Source organism: Heliangelus exortis, chromosome 5 (assembly GCF_036169615.1).
Source record: "Heliangelus exortis chromosome 5, bHelExo1.hap1, whole genome shotgun sequence".
NCBI classification, from domain to species: Eukaryota; Metazoa; Chordata; class Aves; order Apodiformes; family Trochilidae; genus Heliangelus; species Heliangelus exortis.
The window spans coordinates 39,773,172-39,786,198 of NC_092426.1; the positions used below are offsets into that span (position 1 = coordinate 39,773,172).

The following is a 13,027-nucleotide window of genomic DNA, read 5'->3' on the forward strand; positions in this document are numbered from 1 at the left end:
AATGACCACTGTTCTTACCTTCTCTTGGTACAAAATCAATCTTGACCTCTGGGGAAAAGAAAGGAGAAAGGGTAGAAGAAGTAGATGAGAAAATAGAATTTACATAACAACTACACTCAAAAATTATTTTGAAAACTATTAATCATTAAAAACTCATAAGACATATGCATCAACAGATTAATGCAATAAACTGGGAGACAGACAATGGGGTAATGACAACACAAAATAACAGGGAAAAGCAATGTGCCTATACTGGTGCATCAGGAAAGAGATTCTGCATACTCTTTCCTGGTATAACTATAATTAATGACATTTTATCCCTCTGGAATTCCCATTAAATATTAAATGATAACTTACCCAAAAACTGAAGCTTGGCAGAAAGGTTATAAGCAAATCCCTGAGGGATGAAGGAATAATCAGCCTCATCACCTGGGGTTACATCCTCAATAATTAGCTTGTGGATTCTGGAAACATGAACAAATATATTTAGTTCCCGTACCTCTCTAGAAGAAACAGGGCTGTCTCAAGAGACAGGGTGCAGGTTATATAGGATGTTAACAGGCATTACTAGTTTTTCTCCCTTGCCTTAACACCAAGTCAAAAACTACCAGGGCTGTAGACTACTCAGCTTTCAGGATTCAAGCAAGCCCATGTCAGCAGGTTGTCCATGATAAGGTTTTTCCTGTCAAGGTAGTTGCATACTCTATTCTGAAAAGCAGCAGCAGTTTCTCTGCTTTTGTCCAGTCTTTTACAAAGGCAGATTTACTACTGCTGGCAGGTCTCATTTGATCAGATTGTGACTACAATAAATTTCTGGAAAAACAAACTAAATACTGATGCTACATCCCTGTATTATCCTAAATTCAAAACTGAATGCAGAAAGGAAGGAAGGAAGACTTCTCCTAACATGTAGTGCTTCCACATCTCCTGAATCTTCTTTGTCTCCATTTCCAGTTGAGCACAGAATTGCAAAACTGTATGTGTTAATATAAACAGTAGCTTTTCTGAAGGGATTTATAAATACATACTGTCTTAATCTGTCTGAACACAACTGCTAATTTTAAAGTTAACAACAATATGTTTTCTTGATTGTTTGAATTCAAAGAAAATACGAAATCCTACTGAAAACTGAGAATGAATCCTGCTTATATACCACTGATACCATACATGCAAAACATACCAACACAGAAAGACTGAATGCATACCAAAGCAAGTCTGTGACTATACATTGATTGCTTATGAGAAAGTTTTAAACTTTTTTCCTTTCAGCTAGAGATAGGACAAATTTTTGTTTTATATTCCTATCCCCTGAGATAATGGTTCCTGTGGATTTTAATGCAATACTCCACCCTGAATGTGCTTTCTTGAACAAGACTAACCTGCCAATATGGGAGATCTTTATCCTCTCATCAGGTACCACCTCCTTTCCATTTTTCAACCAGATTCCTTTCACATTTTCATCAGAAACTTCACACTTGAAGACTGCTTGGTCTCGTGCCTTCACCGTCAGGTCCGCAATGCTCTGATAAACTTCCAGTTTTTTCTCTGATATTGTGAGAATAATCAATACACACATTAACAAATCAGATAGCTCTGGAAGTAAATGGTGTAGATTTACTGAGAAGGAAAGTCCAGGGCTAAGCAAGCTGTTTGTGGAAGAGTGAAACATGAAGGGAAAGCCCCAGCATGCAGGGCTTTAATGGGACCGATGGCTCAGCACCTGTTGTTATCCTTGGATCCCTCACATCCGCACACAGGTCTGAGGTCTCCTTGGGGCCCTGATTAATAAATATTCTGCTCCTTATTAAGTTTTCTCTTTCCCTGGCATGAAAACTATGCACTGTTCTGGAGAAACTTGCCTTTAGTTTGTTTTTATTCTCCAGCTTCTCTTGTCATGGAATGTTCTGTGTGCTCACCTTGTACGATCAGTTCAGCAACTGAGACCCCGCCGTTGGTCTTCACAGTGTAGTGCCCACTGTCCTCCTTGGTGGACTCATTGATGATTAGGTACTGCTTTTTCCCATCTTTCTTGAATCGGTATTTGAATGTTTCTTCCCTTGTCAGCTCAATTCCATCCTTTTCCCTGCAATGCCAAACAGTGTAGAATCATTCTCTATGGTTGGGAGAGGAAAATCAGCACGATGTTACTAGGAAGTGGAAAACAGGAGATAAATCCAGTCTTTGTAGATTTCAAGTTGGCAAAAAAGAGACCTTTGCACAAGAATGCAATAGAGCAAGAATGCCTCTTGCTTGACCATTAATTGCCACTTCTGTTTCAAGAGTTTGCTCACAAGGAACTACTTGGTTGTTACTATTTGTGTGCTATAGATAAATATGAAAGTATTTTAAATGCTATAGGAGATATAGGCATGAAGACACACTTAACCAGCAGGGAATTTACTATCTTAAAAGATGCCTTAAGGTAAGCAGGACTTGTTGGGAAATGACTTTAAAGTCTGAATTTTCCTGATGTGAATTATAATTGATATAAATTCATGGTTTGTGGGCATCAGTAAAACAAAGAAATTTTAGGATGGATTAAAACAAAGGTGCATTTTGGGTTTTGTAGCCTTTTCCATTCAAGGATGCCACAATGTATTTAAGACATTACTAAATTAAGCTTCACCATCCAGTCTGAGAGGAAATTTAATTATTGTAATTTCCAGTCGTCATGAAGGGAAATGAGCAGAGAGGATTCAGGCTGTTTAGTGAGGGCCATGCAAAAATACTTAAGACTTTTTAAAGATTTCCTGTTCCTAATCCTAAGTAATATAAACAGGCTACAGAAAAATAGCTTGTAAGCTCTTGAGTTTATTCCTTTTGTAATATTTTATATTTTTCATTATTTTTGTATAGTTATGCTACTTAAATACTGCTGCAGTTTGTGAATGAAAAAGTTTTTCTCTTTAATACGTACGCATATGGAAAAAGAAATAGAAAAGATGTTCAGTTTTTAACAGAGTAAGAATTTTCTATCTTGTGTTATTTTCCTTACTCATTACCAGTGACTATTTAGTTTAAGAAATGAGCTTGCAGGATAGCAAGCTGAAATGCTACTTGGGGACTCATTACAATACTAATTTCTAGATAGGCACATCACAATTAAATCACAAGACCAAAACTTTAAGGAGAGATGGGAATTCTACAGCTTGTGACTTAAATGTACCTGCTGCAGCTGCATTTCAAAATACCTCCTGGTTACTGGCTCCTAGCTGTTCTTTACAACATAACTTGTTGGAACTTAGAGTTTAATAATTTTTTGTGGTGTTTTTTGACATGTGGCTTATGTAGATATCTGAATGTTCTATTCAGCTGTGGGTAAGAAAGAAATCTCTTGAAATCTTGTCTAAATAATTAAAAAAGGCTATTTACAATGACTAGTGTCTTTCAACCTTGGGAGGGAATATTCTATTTAACTTGTGTTTGTTTTACTAACACATTTGCTGATGCTGTTTATGAGTAAAGGTCTTGCTGGGGGGTGTGCTGTCATGTAGTGGAGTGACAAAACTTAAACCTCAGAAATCCCAGATACCATTTGGCTTAAAATAATGAATACACTGCTGCAGTGAAAAGTGAAAGGCCTCATATAAGGTGATATGAGAGGCCTTCCTTTCATAACTAGAGCAGTGAAGCAGAAGAATCCATTGATATTAAGGTGGAAGTGGAGGGTTTGATAGAACCATAGAAGTGTTGGTTTAAATAAGTCATTTGATGTAGCCTCACGCTTGATGCAGAAGTAGTGCAATAAGAGGTAGGTCAGCTATGTTTTAGTTCTTAACATCTGCAACATCTGTTCTCAACTTTGTCACCTACTGCAACTTTTCTCTCTCTTGAAATGATTCCCTATTCCTTGATTAGACTCTAAGGAAGAATTGGTTAATGTCTGCTGAGCTCTCACTGATTTAGGTACTATGTGAAAATGGGGGAACATTTATTTTTACTATTATTATTAGTATCGTTACTACATTACTGCAGTGTGTTTTCATTTGGAACTGATGATACATTCAGCATTCATAGATGGAAAAATCAGTTAAAAACTGTGTTTTATTACACCTTTAATTTCAATAATTGAATTATTTCCAAGACCATCTGACGTTCTGAAGTTTAGAAATAATTATTCTGTAGTACTACATAAGAACAACATGGGATCTTTCTGGATGATTAAGAGAACGTTCTGTCCTATAATGAGTTCTGCAAGCCAGGGTCTGAAGGCCATGCCTAAGAGGCTGTAAACCTCATTTTAATCTTATGCAAATCACATGATCACTTTTATTCATGTGCTTATGATTTCATATCCCAAGTTTAAAGGGTGCAAGAGCTATAACAGGTGTCCTGACTCAATGCCTGTTCCTTGGCTTAAACTGTCAAGCATTCCCCTAATGAGCCAGAAAACTGGAACTCTCTCCATAGTGTGTTTCATGTTTTCCCTGAATTCTTTTCTCCTCTGTCCAAAATGCTCTGTTTCTTGCCAAAGAACATTGACTGAGTATCACATACTAAAACCATTAAAATACTATGTTAATATTTAACTGCTCAGTTTTCTGTTGCTATGATTTGAAGAGTTTCTCTGACCACTTGCTGCATTTCAGGCTGAGGCAGATGCTGGTTTGCTTTTGTCCCAGCAAATTCCCATCCCACAGACAGCAGCTCTGCAAGATATATGGGAGTTGTTCAAAGGCAGATGATCAAAGTGTGGCAGCTGCACTGTGCTCTGAGAGGGACAGATCTGATTGTCCCCATCTCTTGTGACCAGGCATCTGAAAGCAGTTCCTGAACAATAGCCTGTGTGTGTCTGTGCACGGGGCTTTAATCGTGTAACACATACGCTGTACTAGCTCTTGGACTCTATTTAAACTCTCAGTTCCTTCCTTTGGGAGAGCAGATGAGTGGTTAGCACTTTCCAGGAATGTAATGGGCATTGTGGGAACAGTTAATAACCATGTGCCTTAACTGAAGCTGTTAACAAGCACAGGAGAATTTCATCTGGCAGTGAAATGAAGTGAGAATGGTGTGCGTAAGACCCAGTATGTGAGGGCTCTTGCTCTGCCTGCCCCTGCAGGGTGAACCTGCCAGCTTCCACTCAGCTGGAATGAACAACAAAATGGACTCTGGTCTAAATGTTTGTCATCTTAATCCTGCATGTGCATCATGACTGGCTGCACAGGATCACCACAACAGAGGTGTTCAAATAAGTCAGGGACCTTCCCTCTGTGTCTCAAGAGCCAGTAATTTTTTATCTAAGAAAAAATACATAACCCCAGACCTCACTGCCATTGAGAAGACCAGAAGATGCCATAAAGTACAGCAAACTCATGACAATACAAATCAAATTAATTTGGGCAAGAGTTAACTTTACTGTTGAGTGTTTAGAAAACTTTGACAATCAGTAGCACCCTGTAAACACTGAACAATAAATTATGGAGACACTACAGGGTATCTATTCTTAATTTCTTTTCTGCCATGTTCTCTCATTTCCTCCTCAATGTTTGACATGCAGGAGGACAATCAAACCTTTCCTGGAAACAATTATGTAGGATGTCTTCCTTTTATTCCACAACTTTTTTCCACAAACAGTGGCCCCAGAATGGAGGATTATGGCTTTATATCATTTAGGAGTTTTTTCTCCCTTTTCTGTTCCCTTACCATTTCACAGTAGCTCCTTCCTCAGACACTTCACACTCAAATTCCACTCTCTCTCCAACCATCACCATCTGGTCCTCCAGTGGGTGAGTGATCAGGATTGGAGGTTCTGGAAGAGAGACATTTATTGGAGCAGTATTCTGAAAGACTGAAGACCAAAGATGGAGTTCACCACTATGCAGGAAAAATCCCTGGCCAAATACATGGGGATGCTCTCTGGGTTGGAACTTAAAGTTTAGCATGCTGCATCACATTATTAGTATTATCAAATTACCTTTTTATATTTTTTTTTTCTTCACGAGACAGAATACAACTATAGGATGAATCAGATTTCATATGTATTCTAAACTTCTAAACTGGGGGTCTTAGGTTTTTGTATTACATCTGCTTCTAGGTTTGAGGCACAGGTTTATCCTGAGTGGATTCAAATTTTTAAAGTAAGCTTCTAGCCCTATTATTGGGAAGATGTAAATCACCTTCCAAATGAGAATTATTGGTAATTATTATTGTGCTGTTTCCCTGTGCTTTTTAGTTGCAGCTGTAGGGAAGATTTTCCATAATTTAATCATAAGAAAAGTATCTACTTTACTAGATACCAGAATTTCTTCATATTTCCTTTCCTATAAGATTAACTAATCTGAGAGTAGAGCAGGGGACAGTAATTCAATGCTAAATATTAAAGGAGATCTCTTTCCTTTTCCTACTATTTCTCACCTTTTACAAATAATTCTGTGAAGCTCTTCTCCTCCCCTACCACACATTCATATGCTGCGTCGTCAGCCAGGGAACAGTGGTTTATGGTCAGAATTCTCTTATTCCCAACAGCCTCAAAAATATATCTGAAAAGAGAATCTAAGTGTAATTATCAGAAAGTAATTTTTTAGGACTCAGTGTCTTCCCCTGCCTGTCTGAGAAAAATCTTTCTACCTTTTTTTCCTGACATAAGTGGCAAGGTTTGTTAAGACTCAGACCCTGTATCTCTGTACTGGTGCAGTGGACAGCAGTAGTGTTTGAAAAGCTAGCATAGGAAATTATGGTGAATTTTTCATACAAGTGTAAGGCATGCAAACTCCTGGGAATGCTGTTGGATGGTTTGCTGACATTTAGGCATACAAAACTTTACCATTAAAAATGCTCTGTCATGACTTCAGCACAAAATCACTGGAAACTGGTGTTATAAGCAAGGTTCCCTGAAGTATATCCTATGCCAGGAGAAAGTAATTGTGAAACTTGGATATACACATAAAGATCAGAATATAAGATGAGTACTTACTTGCTAAGTAGGTAGACATAGGCATCAAGTTCCATGTGTAGATATATAGAGAAGAGGAAAGAAAAAGAAAGTAATGAGAACAGCAAACTGACACAGGGATTGTAGGTTTTTTCTTAGCTCCTATTTCTCTCTTTTTTTTTTTTTCCCCCTCACCCCCCCCCCCTTTTTTTTTTTTTCCTTTTTGTTTTTCTTTTCTAGGAAAAGCTAGTTTTCCCACTGCTGTGTCTTGTTCCTTTTTGGATTACCCATATTTCTAGCTTACCTGCCACTCACTTGGATCTCCTGTCCATTCTTCAGCCATTTCACATCAGCATCTGGATTAGCAACTTCAACCATTAGCTTAATCTTTTGTCCTTTGTCCACTTGATAAGCTGGATCCAGTTTCTTGAGGAATGCTATGATGAAGAACGATTAAAAAAAATACAACCAGTAACTTCATAATTTTTATACTTTTTAGTTTTAATTTTTATTTTTTACATTCTCTGTCAGAAAAGTAAATCTTTGCTGTTGTTTGCTATCATCTTAAAGCTTCCTCACTTTCTGCATCCCTGTTTGCATTTTATCATTTCTGTCTGTTCTTCATCCTGTACTGTTTTCTGGTTTTCCTTAACATAGGATGAAAAGCATGCAATAGAAATTAAAGTAAGCAAAGTAGAATATTTTAAATGAGAAGTTAATATGTACTTCAGGACATGCTACATAGAGTTACAGCTGTGTAGGAAAATTATATGGATCATTTCAGCACTAGTGAATGATAGTTTGCCTTCCCTGTTTCAGACTTTTGAAAGAAATCAGTTAAAATTAGGTCACCAATACATCACAAGACTAGAAGAGGCTCAAGAATTCCAACTCTATTATTTCAATGGAAATTAAATCCTTTTACAGTATCAAACTGGACACAGCAACCAGTTTTAAAAGGGAAGGGAGTAGGAGCTGTTACTGTTTTATTCTCAAGGAAAGATAAGGGGCAAAGCAGAAGAAACTAGTAAAAAGTACAAGATCAGAGTATCCAGAGATTCAGAGCCTGGGGCTTAGCTTTAATCTTTGGTGATCAATATTTCACATGTGAAGACTTTGTAACAGCTGGAATAAGGATCTGCTATTTCTCCTGTTCTTTTTGTCCTGTCTGCCGTTCAGCTGAGGTTTGAAGAACTCCTGAAGAGAGAAACACATTTATTTGGAATAAATAAAAGTCACCAACCTGTACTTTTTTTCTCTTCCCTCTTCATTCGTTTCAGGCGTTTCAGCATCCCCCGTAGATCTGTGATTCCATACTGGAAAGCAATTTTCTCGTATTCAGAAGGAGGAGCTTTCCTCAGGATTTCCCAGACATCAGCCTGTGCTTCTGATTTTGCTTCACCTCTGCAGAAAATGATTAGAGCATCTGATTGCCATTCCTGAGAGGATTTTAAAACAGCTGTAGTCTTGACAAGGTACATAGTGGCTTGATGAAGCCATTTCTTGATTAGAAATTTAGCAAACTAAATTTTTACTATATTATTACCTAAAATAAATAAAACTGGTGACTTGTTATATTTATATTTATAGAAAGAGTGATTAAAATCCAATTGCTGCCTCAAGGGCTTTACTCTAATAACCAAAGCAAACTTCCCTTTAATGATGGGTAATGGATACACACAGAGACCTAATTTCCTGAGGGACTGGCATGACACAAAACGTGTGACAAAGCATGGAACTGAACACCTTAGAAACACAGCAGTGTTTTATGTGAGAAAGAAACAAGTTCTTTTCCACTCAGAATGTTTTTCTCTTCACTAAAAAGAATCACAGATTATTAAAATTGGCAAATGAGAGAATCTTTACAATGTTTATAGTTTTTACAATGTTTTATAGTTTAAACAAAGAACTAGCGATTAGAAGATGGAAGAATTAATGTTTAGCAAAACCAAGTGAAAATTTGGTTGTCTGGCTTTGGGAAAGGCATTATTTTTCTGTCTTTATCTTTTTTTTTATTTAAAAGATGATGGATAGAAAAAGCAACTGGCATAACCTTACCGATTTGTTGAGCGCAGGAAGCTGCTGCACTCCAGAATGATGCAGGAAACAGTTCGGGAAAACACGCAGCATCCCGATGGGCAAGAAAGAGGGAATGGTGTTAATACAAAATATCCATGGATGTCATCCTGCCTTTAGCAGAACATGCCTGTGCTTAGTAGCAGAGAGATGAAGGAACTCATGCAAAAGCTTTGAAATAGATTTAAGAAAAGTGCTTGTCTGTATAAAAACCAAGCTTACTCCCACTTTTGTACAGTTCCACTCTGCAAGTCATAATATGGGTTTGAGCACCTATACTATGCTTATTCCTAATTATGTCTGATCACCTTATGGGGAAACAAATAGCTCTGCTTTACTCTATCATCATGGAGTTGTTGCCTGTCAGAGTCTGCATTTTGATAAACAGGGGAAGGATGAAATAATTAATATTTTCTTTAAAATATTTTTAGGACAAGGAGTTTTCTGTGACTGTTGCTTCTGATAACACCAGGACCAAGCAGATTCCAGTGCAGCAGAACACAGCCTTGTAATGAAGCCATGTTCAGTGTTAAACCCCAACAACCAGACAAGTTATGCAGCAGGTAAGAATATTGTAAGAAATATTATGTCTTAAAAAGGATTTCTGTGGTCAGTATAAGTAGCGTGTATAATCAAACATTTCTGGTACTCCATTTATTGACCCCAAAATGACTGCATATAAGGAGAGTGCTATGTTTATTATAGTACTGCAGTTCAGGCTTGGGGTTTCCAGCACCCTTATATATTTCTTCAACAGAAGTGAAGCAAGAGAAGAGGTTTTTAGCTCAGTGAGTTTGTTGTGAATCGTAGAATCATAGAGTCGTTAAGGTTGGAAAAGGCCTTCAAGATCATCAAGTCCAAAAAGGTCTCCTCTTGGCCTCCTTTTCTCAAGACTAAGCAACCCCTCTTCCCTCAGCTGCTCCTCATAAGGCTTTTGGTCTAGACCCTTTGCCAGCTTTGTTGCTTTCCTCTGGACAACCTTCAGCAATTAAATGCCTTTTTTGTAGTGGGGAGCCCAAAACTGAACACAGTATTTGATGTGCAGCAGGGGGACATTTTCTTCCCTTCTCCTGCTGGCCACACTATTTCAGATACAGGGTGCTGCTGGCAGCTGTCAGTCAGTACCCCCAGGTCCTTTCCTGCCAGGCACCTTTCCAGTCACTTTTCCCCAAGCCAGGACCTGACACTTGGCCTTGTTGAACCATATAGAGTTGACCTCCATCCATTAATCCAGCCTGCCCAGAGCCTGCTGCAGAACCTGCCCAACACTACTGCCCAGTTTGGTGTTTTCTGCAGACTTAGTGAGGAAGCACTCAATCCCTTCATCATTGATAAAAATACTAAACAAGACTGGCCCCAGAATGAGACCTGGGGACTGGTCATGGCCACACATCTCTGGGTTTGGCCATCCAGCCAGTTTTTTTACCCAGTGAAGAGTGTGCCAGCCTAACCCATGAGCTGCCAGCTTCTCTAGGAGAATGCTGTGGGAGACAGTGTCAAAAGTCCAGGTAGACAACATCCACAGCCCTTCCCTCATCCATTGGTTGGGTCCCCTGGTCATTGAATGAGATCCAGTTGGTCAAGCAAGACCTGTCTTTCATGAACCCAAGATGAGTGGGCTTGATCCCTGGTTGTCCTCCACATGCCCCGTGAGCTTCCCTGGTACCAAGGTCAGGCTGTAGTTCTCTGGATCCTCCTTCCAGACCTTCTTGTGGATGGACATCACATTGGCAAACCTCCAGTCGTTTGGGACCTTCCCTGTTAACCAGGACTGCTGACAAATTTAAACTACTTCGGAGTGGTTTATCACTCACTAAGCACGGAGCTCTCTCTATCACACACTGAATTGATAGCTGTATCTGAAGTTTGGACTCCCTGTGATAAGTGCAACCTACTAAGTATTTACTTTGTTATAACAGTGCATTAGTATCACCCAAAAATTTAATCAGGATTACTCTTCTCTGTATATTTTTCCTATACTTCAGGGCAGCTACAAATCTTTTGTAGTTTTGGCAAGCAGAAGGCAGGACAATTGAGCTGATTTGCCAATTAGACCAAAATTTTTTTTTAACATAAGCAGTTCTTGGGCTGATCATTTCAATGAGCAACTTCAAAATGTTTCTAAGTACATATAAAATGGGATATATAAGTATATCAAACTAGGGATATATTTATATTTTAAATATGTGCTGCTTTCTTTGTACTTGTCATATTAACATTTTGTGGAGCAAAGTGTATTTCAAAAGGTGATATAAAATCATAGGTAATAAGGAAGACTTAAGACATTCAAATACTATTTTCCCTCAGGCATTATATAAATACTGTTGGACCCTCTGCCTCTCTGCCTGTTTGTATGGCCCTTTGTGTTCACCCCTTTACCTGAAATGTTGCTGGTAGGATTTTTCATAGAGTTTTCAAAAATATTTTATGTAAGTAATTTTTAAATACATCATGGGAATAATCTTCCGATTTGGAAGCAATTCCACAGCCTAGGATACCTCACTATTCAGAAGAGTTCTGTGATTTTTGCTTTGGATTTTCTATCACCTGGTGTCATGGTTCTGTCTACCAGGACTGGTTTGGTGCATGCAAGCTGGAATATAAAAATTTGATCATAAGTAAGAATAAAGTCTCTTCCTTCAAAATACTAATATTTTCTAATTCCAGTGAAAGGCTTGTAAGTTGCATGGAAAATGCAACTAAAAGCTAAAAACTGTAATGTATACAGTGTAGAATGAAGCTGTGATGAAGTCAATAATTTCTTTCTTTGCCTCTGAACAAATATTTCTCCACCCCAGTACTCCACTGTTTTGCACTTGTTAAAACATAAAGACACAGTCCCCACAATTGGGCTGCACTTTTCCACTTCCCACAGGATCCAAGCAGAATACAAAAAGCAACAGAGCACTTGGACTCCTGAAGTTTCTCCCATCCTTACGTTACTGTCCCTGATGTTGGGGATCTTTATTCAGAGTGATCACCTCATAGGTTAACTATGCATTTGGGGGCATTAGGGTGCAGCTTAGTGAACCTGCTGTAAATGGAATATGCAGCTGATATGTTTTAAGCATATGTAGAGGGGTTAAAAATAGTTTTGTACATCCCAGAGATGGCTCCTTCCTATCCCATTACTGTCAACTGATTGGACCCTGTCAGCTGTCACCTCCTTCAAGGTCTCTGCTCACTATCCTGTTTAATAGTTCTGTGACAGCTGTTCCCTTCTTCTTCCCAATGACCTCTCCTTGGCCCATGACATCTGTATGTCAACACCAGCTAATTAAATTACAGTGATAGGTGATACAGTAATAAATGAAGCTCTCTGCATTATAGTGGCAAGAATCATGGCCTCTGGGTTAAGGAGAATTTGGTGGGACAAAGCAGAAGTGGTAAAAAAATAATCTTAATTCTGTATGTGTCCCCTTCCATGGCAGAGAGGTTGGAACTAGATGATCTTTGAGGCCCCTTCCAAACCATTCTGTGATTCTATGATTTGATAGACACCAGCAGGCATGTTATGCAAACCAATTTTATGGTTCTAATTTCTCTGATATTACGTATTTAGGGAAGCAGGTTATTGAGAAAATCTGGAAAAAACAATTACAATTTAAAACAGCTTACAAGGGAAGGTGAGGTAAAAAGCAAAGGACATTAATAGCATTATATTGCTTCATATTGACTGATCCACCCTTAGTCTGTACTAAATGTTTAAAAGTATTTCTGTCTCAGAAATCAGTAGCTGATAAATTTCTTTGATGGTACCCAATTTTTTGTCATTAAAAAATAAGATAACATAAAGATAACAATGCATGCATAATTTCAAAATAAATAGTTCTTATAGTCAGTCTGACACATGCATTTGTAATAAAATGAAATAAAAATCTTACTCTCTGTTGGCAAACGTTGAATCCAAAACATCCAGATTAAGATCATGGTAAAAAAAGAAAAATGTAAGTAGACAGATTATGAAAACAGATGTGGCAATGCAGGATGAGAATGGGTGAGGAAATTCCACCCAAAACAGTGGAAGTACAAGGAAGAAATAAGAACTAAAATTGGAAGAATACAAAATGCTTATAAATT

The 13,027-nt window shown here is 38.1% G+C and overlaps 1 protein-coding gene across 1 annotated transcript in view; it reads right to left on the reverse strand.

Annotated features, from left to right (window-relative positions):
* The window catches only part of MYBPC3 (myosin binding protein C3), a 58,834-nt gene that overhangs the window by 26,506 nt on the left and 19,301 nt on the right, over nt 1-13,027 (reverse strand). Inside the window, exons 9-18 of the mRNA XM_071745069.1 lie at nt 8,930-9,061; nt 8,115-8,275; nt 7,176-7,308; nt 6,914-6,916; nt 6,355-6,479; nt 5,644-5,749; nt 1,917-2,083; nt 1,380-1,545; nt 358-464; nt 19-48 (exon numbers count right to left, since the gene is read on the reverse strand). Of these exons, the coding sequence (XP_071601170.1) occupies nt 19-48; nt 358-464; nt 1,380-1,545; nt 1,917-2,083; nt 5,644-5,749; nt 6,355-6,479; nt 6,914-6,916; nt 7,176-7,308; nt 8,115-8,275; nt 8,930-9,061 (1,130 nt within the window). The remainder of the gene's footprint in view (nt 1-18; nt 49-357; nt 465-1,379; nt 1,546-1,916; nt 2,084-5,643; nt 5,750-6,354; nt 6,480-6,913; nt 6,917-7,175; nt 7,309-8,114; nt 8,276-8,929; nt 9,062-13,027) is intronic.